The 15889-nt window shown below is 43.1% G+C and overlaps 4 protein-coding genes across 5 annotated transcripts; 2 read left to right on the forward strand and 2 right to left on the reverse strand.

The window, feature by feature from the left end:
- The first annotated feature begins 2802 nt into the window (after window positions 1-2802).
- On the forward strand, window positions 2803-6905 carry tsen2 (TSEN2 tRNA splicing endonuclease subunit). 2 transcript variants are annotated; one of them, XM_062459653.1, is made up of 11 exons: window positions 2805-3129; window positions 3254-3320; window positions 3414-3453; window positions 3555-4093; window positions 4258-4331; window positions 4989-5039; window positions 5166-5304; window positions 6053-6089; window positions 6161-6272; window positions 6459-6548; window positions 6659-6905. In XM_062459653.1, exons 1-11 carry the CDS (start codon window positions 2941-2943, stop codon window positions 6716-6718), a joined length of 1398 nt encoding a protein of 465 aa, XP_062315637.1. In that variant the 5' UTR covers window positions 2805-2940; the 3' UTR covers window positions 6719-6905. The 2 variants fall into 2 exon arrangements, with proteins under 2 accessions (XP_062315645.1, XP_062315637.1); XM_062459661.1 differs by lacking the exon at window positions 4989-5039 and having other exon boundaries at window positions 2803-3129.
- Window positions 6906-7118: 213 nt separating this feature from the next.
- Window positions 7119-8884, reverse strand: mkrn2os.2 (MKRN2 opposite strand, tandem duplicate 2). The gene is made up of 4 exons (XM_062459685.1): window positions 8248-8884; window positions 8090-8139; window positions 7781-7949; window positions 7119-7504 (listed from the first exon to the last, which is right to left on the reverse strand). The coding sequence occupies exons 1-4, from the start codon at window positions 8448-8450 to the stop codon at window positions 7246-7248; spliced, it is 681 nt and encodes a 226-aa protein (XP_062315669.1). The 5' UTR covers window positions 8451-8884; the 3' UTR covers window positions 7119-7245.
- Window positions 8885-8998: 114 nt separating this feature from the next.
- On the reverse strand, window positions 8999-10167 carry mkrn2os.1 (MKRN2 opposite strand, tandem duplicate 1). Its single transcript, XM_062459699.1, has 4 exons — window positions 10105-10167; window positions 9691-9737; window positions 9458-9620; window positions 8999-9375 (listed from the first exon to the last, which is right to left on the reverse strand). Exons 1-4 carry the CDS (start codon window positions 10122-10124, stop codon window positions 9168-9170), a joined length of 438 nt encoding a protein of 145 aa, XP_062315683.1. The 5' UTR covers window positions 10125-10167; the 3' UTR covers window positions 8999-9167.
- Window positions 10046-15813, forward strand: mkrn2 (makorin, ring finger protein, 2). Its single transcript, XM_062459673.1, has 9 exons — window positions 10046-10116; window positions 10299-10448; window positions 11022-11150; window positions 11340-11494; window positions 11840-12177; window positions 12414-12628; window positions 12899-13009; window positions 13574-13718; window positions 13886-15813. Exons 2-9 carry the CDS (start codon window positions 10423-10425, stop codon window positions 14045-14047), a joined length of 1281 nt encoding a protein of 426 aa, XP_062315657.1. The 5' UTR covers window positions 10046-10116; window positions 10299-10422; the 3' UTR covers window positions 14048-15813.
- The last annotated feature ends 76 nt before the right edge of the window (window positions 15814-15889 follow it).

The following is a 15889-nucleotide window of genomic DNA, read 5'->3' on the forward strand; positions in this document are numbered from 1 at the left end:
CTGCCAAATACTGTTCAAAAGTATATTTTCCTGCTCTCAAAAGCTCTTAAAAGAACAGTGTCCAAAGATAGCTTTTGGTTAACACAGGGATATCATGTTTTTGTTTTACTGTAATGGCATAGTTCATGTTTGTCTCCACAAAAGACTGCAGCTTCTATCTGTCATCTCTGCTGTTTAGACATTAAGTAGGAGTTCCAGTTAGGATTTTGTTTTAGAAACTTGATGAGACACACCTGCATTTGACAACAGAATAAGACCCATTCCTAAATAGTACTCAGTTTATGAAGATAGAGAAAGTTCAAAACCCCCCTCAAATGATTCCGGGAACAGTAAAGTTTGACACACCAGTTTAGGTTCTTGGAGGTCAACACGTTTTTAATACTTTTTTTATAATAAATTATTTTGGGGAAAAGAAAACAACTGTATTTCCATTATATTTGTCATCATTGCAAACTGGTTACAAATGATGCTGGTGGTGAGAAAGAGTAGCAGTATGATGTCACTTGAGTTTACATTTAATTTAGATTACTAATGTGGAGTTGAAACAAGCCAATAATTAGTCGTTATAAGACATTCAATTTGAGCAATAACAAATGTGCAAAAGTTTATCTTTATGTATATCTAACTTCTGACAAACAAATCACTTAGTAGAATTATAAACATACATTCTACTTATTTGCTTCTTTGCTTTACACAAGTTGTCTTTTGGAAAATATTTGGTGATAAATCAGTGTACAGTAGGCCCTATACTCCTTGTTTTTCTGACACACAATGAGACTCACTATTAAAATTCTTCAAACCTAAAATACTTTGATATGAGGAAGTCTAAGGTTCATTCTCTTGTAAAGACAGACAAAGATTTAATAATTTATTAAATTCAAAGGTCTAGTTAACCGTAATCCACATGGCAGTAGGCTATACGTAATTTAGCCACACATTTGCCAAACCCGTCTATTCAACTATTTTGACAAGCATTCTTCAAACACGCCTACAATTCTCAGTATCTGCTGCACAGTTTTCCTTTTCTCTGAACTTCTTTTCTTGTGAAGCAAGATGATGATTTGGCAATCCGCATTTCCATAGATCATGATGATGACTGTAAAAATTTGAGCTGCTGAAATCACCATTATAACTTTTAAGCCCTAATATTCATCATAATAATTCAAATCAAATCCAATTTATTTGAATAGCCCTTTTTACAAGAAAAGTCACAGAGGGCTTCACATACGCCCATACAACTGCCCCTCAACCAACCTACACCCTCAAGAAAGACAAGGAAAAACTCCCAGAAAACTCATTAGAGGAGAAAAAAATGGAAGAAACCTTGGGAGGAGCAATTCAGTGAGGGATCCCCTCCTCCAGAGACGGTTGGTGAAAGAGAGGTGCAGAACAGGCAAAAATTCAGCCCCTATAAAATTCAGCCCCTATAACCCATAGAATGAATGTAAAATCTCATTCTGGTGACCAGAAACATTTGTTACAGCATTTCTAACTTTCCATGTTTTCTATTACGAAAACTGACTTTTGGGTTTGCTCACCTGCACCTGCACCAAAAAGAGTCATCTGGAGTTCACTACTGAAAAGAACACATCATTTCATTCACTTTTTTTCTCGTCATTGAATGTATGTATTGATTTGATCAACAGTGAGCAGCAATTTCTCAGATTTTTGACTTGTTCTCCCCTCATTTTTGCTGTAGAGGTGACTTTTCGCACATGTCATCCATTACACTGGGAAATTACTTCACAGATCTATTTCACAGATCCTTGAAGCTACACTTAGTAATACATACATGTAAAAATGAGAAATACGGCCCCCAATTATTTTCAAAACTTCTGTGATTTCCTTCAGCTCTTGACAGGGGTTTTACAAATGAAGACAAGGAAGAAGGCCCGCTTCACCCAAGCAAATTTTCTGGAACAGGATTGCGGGAACATAATTGGCTGGACACTAGAAGCACTGATACAAACATTAGAAATTGACATTGCACTGGTACTTAACGGTCTGTGTTTCTGAACAACTCTCTGTGGGCCTCATTAGCTTACACAACATGTTTATGAGAGACAAAGTCTTTCTTTTTTTTACTGAAAAAGCGTACCTATGGTACCTTTAAAAAAGAAAATTGTCTTGTGACCTCAATTTCACAGGCCTTTCTGATTTACAGCTACCCAATTTCACATATATTTCTATATAGTCTATGGACTTCCAATTCCTTACAACCAATGTTAACATGTTTATGACATTTTTATGAACATATTTATTAACAATTAAAATACTTATGACAGCATCTTTAAAGACTTTTATCCCACTAACCCATGGTCTTTCATGTAAATAGCATACCATGCCAGTAAGAGAGCAAACTATTTGTAAGTAGACCCTATTGCTAAAGAAAATCTTTGTCTGGGATGACTCACAGACGCATAGTGTCCTGAAGTAACTTCCAGGTCGTTTCCAGAGTTTGGCTAAAGTTGCATAATATTAGATATATTGAGTTTGTTGCAATCTTTCCATACCAAGTTTCAGTGTGTTACCCATGATGTCACGCGGTTGAAAAAAACCTGCTTTAACATTGCACCACTAGCACATACCACCCCCTACTGGATGGTACGCAGAAAATAGGCAGTAGTGTCTCTGTTTACTAATTGAAATGAAAGCTGCATTAACAGTACAGTTAAATGCACAGAATATAGTATATTTTGCACCAAGATTGTCGAAAATATCTTTTACATTTCAAGTGGATGGAAAAGTTAAAAATTGAAGAGTGGATAATAAAGTCGGACGGAAATGGAACACTAGTTAAATGTTGGTTTCCATTCGGAAGTATTAAATTGTCACCCCCATCACTTAACGTGCGATTCAGTAGTTATGACAAGCATGTTTAACTTTCAGTAGATTCACTCGCGGTATGGATTTCCAAATGTTTTAAGGGTACGCGCTGAAATGTCGGAAGCAGTGTTTCAGGCACCTAAACGGCGTGCCAGAGTGTACGAAGCGTACGAAGCTCCGTTCCCCGTTCTATTGACAGCAGAGGATGCAAAACTACCAGTGGATCTAGTCTACAGGGCAGAGATAGTGAATAAGAATGTTATAGTCAGGGATCCAGATCACATCCAGGCTTTGTATGGCAAGGTATGCTGCATCTCAGCGCTTCTTCTACAAAGGTGTTTTGACCTGGTCGTCTTTAGAAAGACTTGCAACAGTGTCGGCACTGTTTTATTCCATGTGATGCCATAACAGTTTCTCTGTGCTCCAGGGTTACTTTGGTAAAGGGGTGCTGTCCAGAGCCAGGCCAGATTACTGCATCTCTAATACGTGGGAAAGTACGTGGTACATGTGTCACAAACTTCAATATGTTTTTGGCATTGGTAAATGTATTAGAAATGATCAATACTAATATCTGTTCTATTTTGTAGAGCTTGGTGACCGTCATCTACCGGTCATCTCTCTATCTAAGTAAGTACCTATTTGACATTAACAATGCAGCAACGACATATTGACAGTATAATGTTATGCAGCAATGAGTCTACTGTCATGACATACATTCTGCTTCCTAGATATCAACAGCGTCTGAGCTGGGTACGGGATGGCCTTCTTGGCCAGGGATTGGAGCTGGACACTGTCAGTCAAACACTACAAAAGTTCTCCCGGCAAGTAGAGATTGTAGACAGTGAGATGACTGGAGGTGAGAATGGACATAATGATGGTGAGAGCCCACACAGCCCTACCAGTGAAGGAGTGGAGAGGGCAGGAGGAATAGACCTGGTAGATACCTCCCAGGAGGCTGAGCTAGATGGTAATGTCCCCCAGGCCAAGAGGCCAAGGAGGCAGGGAGACTCCAGGTTTGACCCCCTAGCAGAACTCTATCCAGAGGAGCCACAGCAGGTGGACCAACAGGTCTTATCTAAGATCAAGTGTGCCAGGCATGATGACTGGATCATTCACTGTGGCTGTCGGCTGGAGCAAAGCCATCTGAGGGCAGAGGCCCAGACCAGAGCAAACTCGCAGAGAGAATATACAGGCCATGAGTATGTGCTTGTGGAGGAGGAGGAGGATGAGGAGGAGGAGGAACGGAAGAAGGAAATGGGAGAGGCAAGTTCAAGTTTGGGCTATTTTCATTTTAGATTCTGTATATCTGTGGGTGTGGATTTCTGCAGAAAGTGAGTTGTCGACATATCTAATTATATTGTCAGTCACTGCTTAACCCTTTGTCATGCTAAATGTGAGCTAATGTGTTTTCTATTATCTTCATTTAGAGAGACAGACCATTAAGGCACGAATGCAGAATTAACCCTTTCACACTGATAGAATACCTACAGCTGAGCTTAGAAGAGGTAAGCAAATGAATACGATGCAATGACTCCTGAACAGCAGACAATAAGAATAAATGGCTCTTTAATTACTTTATTTTACTGTCATTTGAGGGAGTGTCGAGTTCTCAATTACTGGCTTATTTTCACAGCTGGCTCTGACGAGCTGTGTCAGAAGCCAATGAAAATAACTGAGCGAGCTGTGATCGTGGCACGGAGCATTCCTCCTGTGTCCTCTCTGTCCTCGGGAGCCCAGAAGCTCATGTTAACACAGCCCTCCCTCCAGGAGCGGTGCACAGACTTAGAAATTGGCTCCGATGGCGGGAATGTCATCAACCATCAGTTCTTGCTCAACTCATTGGGGGATAATCAAGGGATCAGACTTGACAACTCCAAATGGATAGATGGGTGTTATTGTTTTAATGTCAAGGCGTTTCTTTTGTGGCTCTCTGCCTCCCACGCAAAATGTGTTCCTGAGGTAAATTCATGTTGAATTAGTCTCGGAGAGCTCTGCTGTTTCAACTCGCCCCCGTAGTCCCGTAAGCAAGCCTTGACAGGAGTTCTGTTGGGGCCTCCTAAATTAGAAGAAGTGTAAAGCCTTTTGCAGAAATGGAGCAGTCCAGTTGTGTTTTTCTAAACAATCCTTTTAGAACATAAATATTTGTCCATTTTGTCCATCAGGCATTTTTCTTGGTCTATGCGTTGGGGTGCCTTTCAGTTCACTACGATGAGGTACGAACTTCGGTCTGTAAGCTTTATAAGCAAGCTGCCTCTTGAACATCTATTGCTATTATTTAACCACCCATGTCGAATGTTAGGAACAGCAACGTGTGTCTTTCCCTGTCTTTCTTTTTTAAGGAGCCATTGTCGATTTGTCAGCTTTGGGAAATGTTCAGTTCTATTCAGCCCCACTTTGAGACGACGTACATGGCCTACCACTATTTCCGTAGTAAAGGCTGGGTCCCCAAGCCTGGAGTAAAATACGGGTCAGACTTCAGTAAGTATCAACGATACCTTTAAAACCTGAACTATTCAAGTAAAACATACCTGATGTAGTAGTGGATCAGTCGTGGATACTGCATAATCTCCCTCTGACAGCATACCAACAACCATGTATACCATGTGTTGGAAGCAACCGCAAGCGCACGTTTGTCTGTAATATTAATGATGTGAAAGGCAGAGGTGGCTGCAGGTTGATGGCAGTCAGGGTTTTGTTTCCAGAGAGCACTGAAAACCTCACGATCAGGTGTGAGCAATTTACCAAATAATTGTTAGTCTGACTCTTGGATGTTACGCCACGTTGAGCGGGCACTCTATTTCCAAATGGCTTTTACGTCCATTACTAGTTTTCTAGGTCAAGGTAAAAAGGCTTTGAACAGTGAATTTTTAGGCATGGCACCAAACGTAATCTCGGTGTAACTCAAACCCCTCAGTTCAAGGAGGTTTAATCAGATGGGAGAATGCTGGCTGTGACTCAGCCAACAGCAGACTCACTGGAGACGAGACTCGTATGATCCCTGTCTGCCACAAACGGAATCAATCGCAGATTTTCCAGAAGGTTTCAGTAACACCTTACCTTTTTCATTGAATTATTCAGGCCCACTAAGCTTTGCTTTCCTTACCCTCCTTGGCAAGCGCACTTGTACACCATATGAATGTCCAAGGAAGCAAATGTTACTCCCAGCCAGAAAGAGCTCAGACTGTTTAGTATGTCACACTGTGCTTCTGCTCCTTCCGACATACAGTGCTCTACAGAAAAGGACCTCCTTTCTACCATGCAAGGTTAGTATGAGTATGTATTCAAATTGAAAAGCCATTGTGCTTTTTCCTCCTAATTCTTTTTGTATTGGTAGTTACTCAGTGGTGGTGGAGAGGGTAGCTGAGTCATACCAAGGTGCACCACTGCGACCCTTCAACTGGAGGTCACTGGCAGCCCTCAGCAGAATCACCGGCAATGTCTCCAAGGTAACCGCTTCTGTATCTACGGCGATAGCACATCACTGAGCCTGACCTCGACAACAGAGATGTATTTGATTTATTTAGGATGGTTGGTCATTAAACATATGGCCCCTACAAATATAAACATGGCCATGTTTGGACTGACCCCAACTGAATGGAAGGAACGTCAACCGTTTTGTGTGTGTCATTCAGGAGCTGATGTTTTGTTACGTCATCTATCCAGAGGACATGACAAAGGAGGACCTGCGTTCTCCTGAGTGCGTGCGCAGAGTCAGAGTTCAGGTGGGATAGAGATGCATGCTTCCTGAGCAGTGACAATAGACCCTGATAACACAGGACTTTGTCATAGGACCTGCTAACAGACCCTCTCCCCTCTTCTTTCTCATCGTTAGGAAGTCATTGTAAGCAGGTGGATATCATCGCGAGAACGCACAGAGCAAGATGACATTTGATTTGTAGTTTAGGATTTGACACTTTTGGATTAGATTTTTTTTTTTACTCCTGTGTGTGTGTATGCATTGACTGTCTTGAAGATTCTCAAGAACTTATATTAGTTTACGCTTGCGATTTTTCCATCACATTTTCTGTGAAAATACAAATAAACTGTTTTGCACATGCGTAAAATTGATGTATTTGCACAGACAAAAAAATATCAGAAGTCACAGTTAATTGAAGTTGTTTGATAGACTTGCGTAAGGGAATAGCCTCTGAAACATGAATAATTAGAAATACAATCTAATGCCGGAAGGAAGGGAACCAGAGTTCTCTGTCACAACAACACATTCAACACGTGTGTCTTTGAAGGCACACAAACACTTATGTTGCTACTTCTACACACACACTGACACAATTTAATGAAAGGCCATCCAAACAGCTCACATGTTTTTCCATCCAAACTATAATCGCAGACAAATCGTTTCACACAATGACAATATAGATACGTAAACAGCACTGCTATTTAACAGCATGGATTTGTCCTTTATGTCTTCGTTTTCCTATCTTTCTCTTCCTCAGTATAATCTTCATCTGTTTCTTTCCGGGGTCTGTCTACTATGTAGAAATGGTTCTTGGTGATTTCCCGACACAGAGTAGTGTACTTTGATGCCCTTTTTATCCTAGGCAACACAAAGCTCTGCGTGAACGCGTCCTTTGTGAGTGGACGTTTTCCCTGAGTGCCCAGTACGCAGTTTAGAAACATCAGAGTGTAGTTATAGCAGTTGTGGGTTTCTTCATCAAACCTGCAGAGTCAACAGGAAGACATTTTCATGGATATTTGGGAGAACATTTGCGAAGAAGATTTTTAATAAGTTGGTAAGCTTTAAATGAATAAAAAATAGGGGATAGGTTTGGGTGAGTGGTTAGAGATTTTGAATGCAGATCAAGATGTCACAGGTTCAACTCCTCCTCTTTATGTTGTTTTGGATCAAAGTGTCTGCTAATTCAATATACCATTTATAATTAATACTTAACTGAATGACTACTTACTGAATAAATACTTTCCCCTAGCAACTCACGTTTGCCATAGTGTATCCCACATCGGTGCCTGGGAGAACTTGTCAAGGTACTGGTTCCACTGGTCAATGAGGTTGTACATGTCAGGCTGGACCAGAGGAATGCTGAGGCACTTCTCCCATCCTTGGCAATCTTTTCGAACCCCCGTCTTCGTGTAGTTGTAGACCACACCTACATGAAACCAACTGTCACTACAGTGTGGCCACTTAAACAGGGTTTAAAATGTATTGTATCTGAACTGTTAGACTTTAAATTGCGTTTATTTATTAACCATGTTTCTTGTAGTTTGAACAAAGATAGCAAATACCTACCATTGGTATCAGTGATCCCCGTGTGCAAATCTGACCCTCCATCAAAGTTGCTGAGTAAAGAGGAAAAAATAGGTGAAATGACTGGACGACGCTTTCCCTACTTGAGATTTGATCCTGCTTCGCTGTCCCTACAACATGCAGCACACAATGCTTGTTACCTGGATGGGTTTTCCTGGGCGGGCGCCACAAGGAAGGAGCAGGGGGTTTTGTGTCCGTTGGAGAAGGGGTTAGTTATGCTGATAGGAGCCTCCTCCAGCCTCCTGCCGCTGAAGCTGATGCCACATTCAGGGCACTCTTCTGGGACGAACAGGCAGAAGATGTCCTTGTGGCAGTGGCTGAATTTGATCACACTCTTCTCCATTGATGGGGAACATGGAGCTCCTGCTGTTGCCTCTGCTGCAACGGGCTGTCGTGTGGCTTCATACGGACTCAGCGGCAGTTGGATAGAGTTCCTACTGTCCTGTGACGTTCACACAGGCTACTCATCTGTCACAGAATGGGAGCTTAGCACCAACCGACTGTATCAGATTGCACATGGTCAAACCATCCTCTTTTCAATCGTTGGCCAATTTTGTTTGACTCCTTTTCTCGACTGTTTCAGAGAGCGTCCTCACCTGTAAAGAACCTGGTGCCATGTCACACTGGGCCGCCCACAGAGGCACGTTTTCGGGGAACTCTCAACTTTGTGTGTACTGGAAAATACAGTCCATTTCGAGTAGGACTTTGGATGGGCTCGGGTTACTTCTAAGCAATACTTAGCCTTTTGAAGTGCTACTGTGCAACTGTATCACCGAAACAATTAGCCATAGGTCAAATTACATAACAATGGACAGCACATTGTCCAATGCCAACAGTTGTGCACATGCAACATTTTACTTTAAAGTAGTGTGATGAAAACTGACTTAGTGATTGTCTGTTTATTTTATTTTCTCTTGTGAACAAAAACATAGTGGTAAAGTGGCAAAAAGCTGTACACTTTCAAGATTGTCTCTTATAAAGAGTTTCTATGGTGTAATTCCTTGTTGCAAACACAAACAATTTAACATCTGTTATATTAACTGGACTCGATTTCAGCAACTTATTTGTCAGCAATGTAAAAGCCATGCAGAGAAATCTCTTTGTAGACTCTGAGATATTTAGAGACAGTCTTGATGTGAGGAAGGACATGTTGCCCGGTAAAGACATCTCTGCTCACACAGTCTTTGCCCTCAATCCGCCTCATGTGGTTGATAAAGGCCAAAACAAAGCCATAACAGCAAGAGGCAAACTCCCTCTCCTCATGAAACCTGTTTAAAAACACAAATCTGTGTCAGTTTGATTTGTTAGTTCTGCTGATGGACATTATAGAGAGGATGAAAGTGTATAAACCTGTGAGGGGACCACACGGGAAGTAAGGAGAATTTCTCGAGCTCGCTGTCCCACTGCCTTCCAAAGAAGTCCTCTCCAGGTGCTACTAGTGGCACAGATATGCACTGCTCCCACCCATGGTCATCTCTCTGCATACCTGACAAAGTGTAGTTGTAGACCACACCTGGAGAAGACATCGATGCTGATTATAATAATACATCGTTTTATTTACATAGCCTACTTTCTGAGATTACCTTTTGAGTTTGTAATGCCAACATGCAGTTCGGAGTCATTGCATTCACTATAGGACGAAAAAATACAGATAACCACATTAAAGGGACCATAGAACAATACAAAACCACAGAGCATGTCATTTAGACTTCAAGTCAGCATTTACATGGTTCACCTAATAAACATTGGTCCTTGTTGAGAGCCTATGACAAAAGCGCGTGAAGCCTTGTGTCCGTTGCTGAATGGACATGGAACAATAACAGGTGCATCGAGGAGGCCAAATCTCATTGTGGAGAGACAAAGTGGGCATCGTGTAGGTTCGCTTATTAGCGTATTGTCATCAGGCGTGGGCATCTGATGTAAATTATTTTGGCAGACAAAACAAAAAATATATCGATCGCAGTGACTAAATTTCAAGACAGTGTTTTCCATCTTACCGGAAAATGCAGGTGTGCATACGGCGCCGTGACAGGTGTTTAAAGGCGGAGTCAAATGCTGAATTGCTGAATTGCTTTAAAATGTTCATAATATGTGTGTGAAATATTTAAATTGTAAATCATTCGTTTATTTAAATATTATCAAGCACATTGTAATTGTAACAGTAATCCTGGCAATTATTATTTGCCAACAGGCTTCGTACTCGGAACTATTTGTCAGTCGAACCTGGGAGTTCTTAGGTACCATTTCAGCTTGGACCCAAACGTGACAACAGGAACAAATAGATACTGTTGCGCCAATGTTATTTTGGGTTGAAAATGACCACGAAGCAAGTCACCTGCAGGTAGATTTTATTTTACTGTACCTATCATAATTCCGTTTCTAGAACCATATTTTGCAAGCCAAGATTTAGCTAGCTAACCCGCTACCTAGCTAGCGTCTGTGGTTTTTGTCAGTCTCTTGAATTGCTAGCTGCACATTTGCCTTGCACTTGGTGCATGGCCATTACATTACACATTAGCTATATCTAGCGGCTCGGTACTATACAGTACTCTACCTTCTTCTGTAACTTTCGAGCAATTTCGATTGTGGTGTTAGCTGTTTAGCTAATGTAAGACAGCATTGTGATCAGCCTGACTAGCTAATGTGTTTAGGGCCATACGTTTTGGAGTGAACATTGGTAGCTACGGCTAGCTAACTTAGCTTGAAAGCTACCTAGCTAGTCTGTCCAATTTCTTTCGCAAAACGTAGCTAGCTAACTAGCTAGGCTACCGCGTTACAATACCTCGCTAGCAAACTCACATCTACCAGATCCCATTCATTTTTATAAGTTGCCGCATTTGGCCTTGGTATTAGCTTACCTGCTAGGTAGCTAACTCAAATGAATTGCTGTGCCCATTTATCACTTGTATTACAGATATTTCTTACATGGAGTATGCAGAGAAGGGAACAGGTGCATGTTCTCTCATGACTTGACTACAAGTAAACCGTCAACCATCTGCAAGTTCTATCAGAGAGGCGTTTGTGCCTATGGAGAACGTTGCAGGTAAGAGAGAACAGCACCAACTGCATATTTCAGATTTTTTCTTATGCTCATTGTAATAATTGTGTTCATTTATTAACTGCCTTTTTCAGTGCTCTAAAGACTGGCTAAAGTGTAAACCTTATGCTACAACTAAACCTGATCTACTCACAACATGCCACTGGTCGTGGTTGTGGTTGATGTTTGTTCCAGGTATGACCACATCAAGCCCTCTGGAGGGAGAGGGGGAGGTGTCCCTGCTGACCCGCCCAGCAGAAGCCCTGGTGTTGGGGCCTTTGTTCCTGGGGCAGGCCCTCCAGCAGCCACTGGGAGACATGGCAAGAAACCCCTAGTCCTGAGAGATAGAGGTAAGCTTGATAAAGGTCACTGCATCCAAAAGCAAATGGGAAGGCATGAATGTAGTTAAGCATGTTTTGTAGTTTAAAACAATTGGGTTCATAGTTCTGAATCATGGTACTTTTAGATACATTACAATCTAGACCTAGTTCAGATCATTGGAGCTGTGTCTTGAATTTTTATTACAGTAAGTTGTTAGCCACTAGGAGGAGTCATTGTCATATATGTACAGTACATTGAGTTGCATTTGCATCCAGTGTTCCATTTTGCTTATAATGATCCTTAGTCTGATCAAATAAAAAAATACGCTAACAAATTTATTCTATCCTAAACACGTCCCTTATGTCCTCTTGCAGCGCTTGGATGTGACAGCCGCATGCTGCCGTATGGAGGAGAGAGTGCAGAGGTGGTGCCGGAGGCAGAGTGCTGGGACTACCAGGACCCCACCAGCCAGGCTAAGCCCCAGACCTACCTAGAGGCCATGCGCACTGGGCTGGAGTGCTCTGCCACCGCCGGCCCCGGGCCCTACCCTGACATGCTCCCCCAGCCACAGCCCCAGCTGTGCCCCTACGCTGCAGCAGGCCAGTGCCACTACGGCAGCAGCTGTCCTTACCTGCACGGTGACATGTGTGACATCTGCAGGCTCCAGGTTCTGCACCCCCACGACCCGGAGCAGAGGAAAGCCCACGAGAAGGTGAGAGTCCCTCCAACACCCGTTAACGCTAAGCATCAGGGAAAATGGAACAATCAAGTGACCTCAACCAAACCATTTGCTCCTGCAGGTCTATTCAATTTATGCCGTTTTCTTTATGTATATACACTGTATATATGTATATGTATGTATTTGTGTGTATATTACCCTCCCTATTAATCCATTGAAACAATAAAACAACCTGTCTCATTTTCTGACCCCCCCCCCCCCTCCCCCAGATGTGTATGCTGGCGTTCGAGAGCGACATGGAGAAGGCGTTTGCGGCGCAGCACAGCCAGGACAAGGTGTGCAGCATCTGCATGGAGGTGGTGTACGAGAAGGCGGCGCCCTCCGAGCGTCGCTTCGGCATCCTGTCCAGCTGCTGCCACACCTACTGCCTCAGCTGCATCCGCCAGTGGCGCTGCGCCAAGCAGTTCGAGAACAAGATCATCAAGTACGGTTTGAGCTGCCCGTTTGGAAAATGGGAGTGGATGGGATATGTAGTTGGCCTGTTGACTCATTTTTTTTTTTTTACAAATCCGTTTGTGGTCATGTCTGTCGGATTTGTAGTTGGACCGTTGACTCATTAAAAAAAAAAAAAAAAAAAACGGTTTGTGGTCATGTCTGTTAATGGAGAGAGACAGTGCACTATATGGGACCTAGTAGAGGAGTTAGTCCGTTAACTCGGTTACCTAACAGCTCCTGTCTGTCTGTCTGTGTCCAGGTCATGTCCGGAGTGCAGAGTGGTGTCGGAGTTTGTCATCCCCAGCGTGTACTGGGTGGAAGACCAGGACGAGAAGAACAGACTCATCGAGGAGTTCAAGTCTGGAGTCAGGTAAGACCAGCGGCCCACACGGGTGTCGCACCCTTAAGAGTTCTGTTCCTACTCGGTCATTATGTGCAGTGGAGCAGCTCCTCTCGTCGGACTGCTGCAGTATTAATATAACTCCTCACATAAGTCATTCGCCAGATGATGTGAAAATCTGCATGTCACTGACCAACGCACCATTGGACTGGAGATGACGGTGGCAGTCATGTGCCGAGGGGAGGGCTGTTGTCCTGTAGGTGCCCATGAGAGCCAGCCGAAATAGATAGGGAAAGGTCAGCAGCTGGGACTCTAAACTGTAGATGGTGGAGAGCCTTGGTAATCCATAACCCAACATACACACACACACACACAAGGAAGGATACACACACACACGCTGAGCATCGTCCTATGAGAAGTTACCAGGGATTACACGAACCCATTTCACGTTGTGATAGAAAATTCTTTCGATATACATCAGGCTTAGCGGCCTCACCGGTGTCAAATCAAGTGTCGACGTCTAGGAAAGATGACACGGCATGCTTCACGGGAGCTATCCAAGTGTGACGCGTCTTGTCTTCCCTCCTCATGCAGTAAGAAGCCCTGCAAGTACTTTGACCAGGGCCGGGGCACCTGTCCGTTCGGAGGGAAATGCTTCTACATGCACGCCTACCCTGACGGCACACGCGCCGAGCCGGACAAACCTCGCAAACAGCTCGGCTCCGAGGGGAACGTGCGGGTAAGGGGCTCGTCACGTTGCACCTGATGAGATGTTGATGGTCGACAGATTCCCGTGCGAAAAAAGACGAGGCAGGCCAGGGCGGCCGATTCGCCGCGTTTGACCCTCACAGAGCAGCCGTTGAGCCGGCGCGAGTGAAACGTTGTTCTTCCTTCTTTTCGTTCCAGTTCCTGAACAACGTGCGCCTGTGGGACTTCATCGAGGAGCGGGAGCACCGCGCCGTGCCTCATCCGCAGCACGACGACGAGGTGAGCGAGCTGAGGGAACTCTTCATGCAGATGTCTGGACCGGGGGACGAGAGCGGGGTCCCACCCCCCGCCCCTCACTGAAGCAGCCCCGCCCCGCTCCCGCCACACCATCTCCCAGCCCCGCCCAGGGCGGGTAACCTGGTCTCTGATGTCTCATGTTAAACTGCATACAACACTGGACAATAATAAAAAAAAAAAAAATATTCTCCCTTACTGTTAAAGTTACAATAGGTAATATTATTTCAGTAAAAAAGAAAAAAAGTTTAATCTCCTGTAAAGAAGTTGTGTGAGCTCATGGGGCCTTCTGAGAGTTGTTCAGCAACATAGACAGCTTTAGTGCCAGTGTAATGTCATTTTTAAATTTTGGAGCAGCCCGCTGCTTTCCAGCCAGTTATGTTACAGAAATCCTGTTCCAGCCAATTGCGTTTGGCGAGGCAGGCCTTCCTCGGCTTCATTTGTAAAACCACTGTCAATCAAACTCGAGCTGGAGGAAAGCGTGCAAGTTCAGACAAGAATTGCGGGCACTGTCTCTCATATTTGAATTAATTTTACTAGTCCCCCCGATGAAGCTGGTGATTTAAGATGTTGGTCAGTTGATTTGGTAACCTAATTGAAGTTTGTGCGCGTTTGCATGAAGGTGGCGTATTCGGCAACGCAGGCAGAGTTTGCGTAATAGTGTAGTGCCTGTTGCCGGCTTGCAAGATCCAGGACATGTCCGCAACATGTTTATATACAATTCATAGACCTTTTGTTTGTTTGTTTCCGCACATAGCTCATCTAAACATCGTCACACGTGGCACTGCATGTCCTTGGGTCACGACTAAGACACCTGCCGACTTGCAACTTCATGCAGTGCCCGGTTCTCAAGAGAGCCAGATATAACCCCCACATAGATCCCTGGAATTATAGTTGGATAATGGTACCTATTGTAGCTTTAAGCCTTTCTTGTCAGATGGTTGGTTTGAGGTTTCTTTCCCCCCCCCTCCAAATGGCATTTTTACTGTGTGGTTGTTGTGAGAGGAAAAATGGTAAATCTGTACATAGACGTATCCACAAATGGTTCCGTTAGAGAGCTCCTATATTTTCCTGAGACGCTTTAGATAACGTTTTGTCAGAGTGGAAGTCTTTTTCAGTGTGGGTTTGGGATCTTAGAAACATGACTGCTGCATTGTGGAGCAGGGCCAGTGGTGGCTGTCCAGACTAAGCTTGAGCAACTTCTGGACTAAATTGCACTTTCAGTGGATATGTTCTGTTGAAACTCCTTTTTATTCTAAGAGTTGGCTTAACCTCGGTCTGCAACACTAACCATATTGTGTACTGTATATTCAACAACACAGAAAGAAGGAAAGGTGACTTCAGTGTCATGCACCCAAATCTATCTCAGACCATTTATTTCTATGAAACATGAAATTCTGCTGTGTTTTAGAAAAGTTACATTTTTGTTGTAACTAGTTCCTTATATGAACTGTCAAGTATATAACTGTTTATGGCTGCTCACTTGAGATTTAGTGACAAAGTGACTTTTATTCTTTAATGGTATAAAATCATGCTGACCTGATCCCACATTTTGTGAGTCAATAAAAAAAGAGTAACTGCCAGAATGTCAAAGAATGATATCATTAGTGTATTATACTGTCTTGTTGAGTGACACTGGAAAGACTAGACAATAGCAGTGAGTTTGGTGTCTAAATATATTATGCTAAAAATGTTTCAAACAATGTATAACCTATAAATCATCCATGAGAATGTTGATTTATAATTATCCACCTTCATTTCAGTATTATTTTCTTTGTTTATTCAATTACAAAAGGAGTCCATTCACACAATAAATAAAAGGTTTGACAACACCATTGAGTTTCATAGCCTCTCTATCAGGTATGACTTTACTTGATTTTATGCATCTTTTCAATTAAGTCAGTCATG

This window comes from Osmerus eperlanus, chromosome 1 (genome assembly GCF_963692335.1).
Source record: "Osmerus eperlanus chromosome 1, fOsmEpe2.1, whole genome shotgun sequence".
In the NCBI taxonomy this organism is placed as follows: domain Eukaryota; kingdom Metazoa; phylum Chordata; class Actinopteri; order Osmeriformes; family Osmeridae; genus Osmerus; species Osmerus eperlanus.

Bases quoted from the DNA above. Each gene is read 5' to 3' on its own strand.
- mkrn2os.1 (XM_062459699.1), bottom strand. From the start codon at position 10,124: ATGCACACCTGCATTTTCCG. The intron at 9,738-10,104 runs GTAAGATGGAAA...TTCGTCCTATAG, and splicing joins ATGCACACCTGCATTTTCCG to TGAATGCAATGACTCCGAAC. The intron at 9,376-9,457 runs GTTTATACACTT...GTTTTTAAACAG, and splicing joins CCCGTGTGGTCCCCTCACAG to GTTTCATGAGGAGAGGGAGT.
- tsen2 (XM_062459653.1), top strand. From the start codon at position 2,941: ATGTCGGAAGCAGTGTTTCAGGCACCTAAACGGCGTGCCAGAGTGTAC. The intron at 4,094-4,257 runs GTTCAAGTTTGG...TCATTTAGAGAG, and splicing joins GAAGGAAATGGGAGAGGCAA to ACAGACCATTAAGGCACGAA. The intron at 6,273-6,458 runs GTAACCGCTTCT...TGTGTCATTCAG, and splicing joins TCACCGGCAATGTCTCCAAG to GAGCTGATGTTTTGTTACGT.
- mkrn2 (XM_062459673.1), top strand. From the start codon at position 10,423: ATGACCACGAAGCAAGTCACCTGCAG. The intron at 10,449-11,021 runs GTAGATTTTATT...CTTGTATTACAG, and splicing joins ACGAAGCAAGTCACCTGCAG to ATATTTCTTACATGGAGTAT. The intron at 13,719-13,885 runs GTAAGGGGCTCG...TTTTCGTTCCAG, and splicing joins GCTCCGAGGGGAACGTGCGG to TTCCTGAACAACGTGCGCCT.
- mkrn2os.2 (XM_062459685.1), bottom strand. From the start codon at position 8,450: ATGGAGAAGAGTGTGATCAAATTCAGCCACTGCCACAAGGACATCTTC. The intron at 7,950-8,089 runs GTAGGTATTTGC...GGTTTCATGTAG, and splicing joins GGGGATCACTGATACCAATG to GTGTGGTCTACAACTACACG. The intron at 7,505-7,780 runs GTGAGTTGCTAG...TTGACTCTGCAG, and splicing joins TGGGATACACTATGGCAAAC to GTTTGATGAAGAAACCCACA.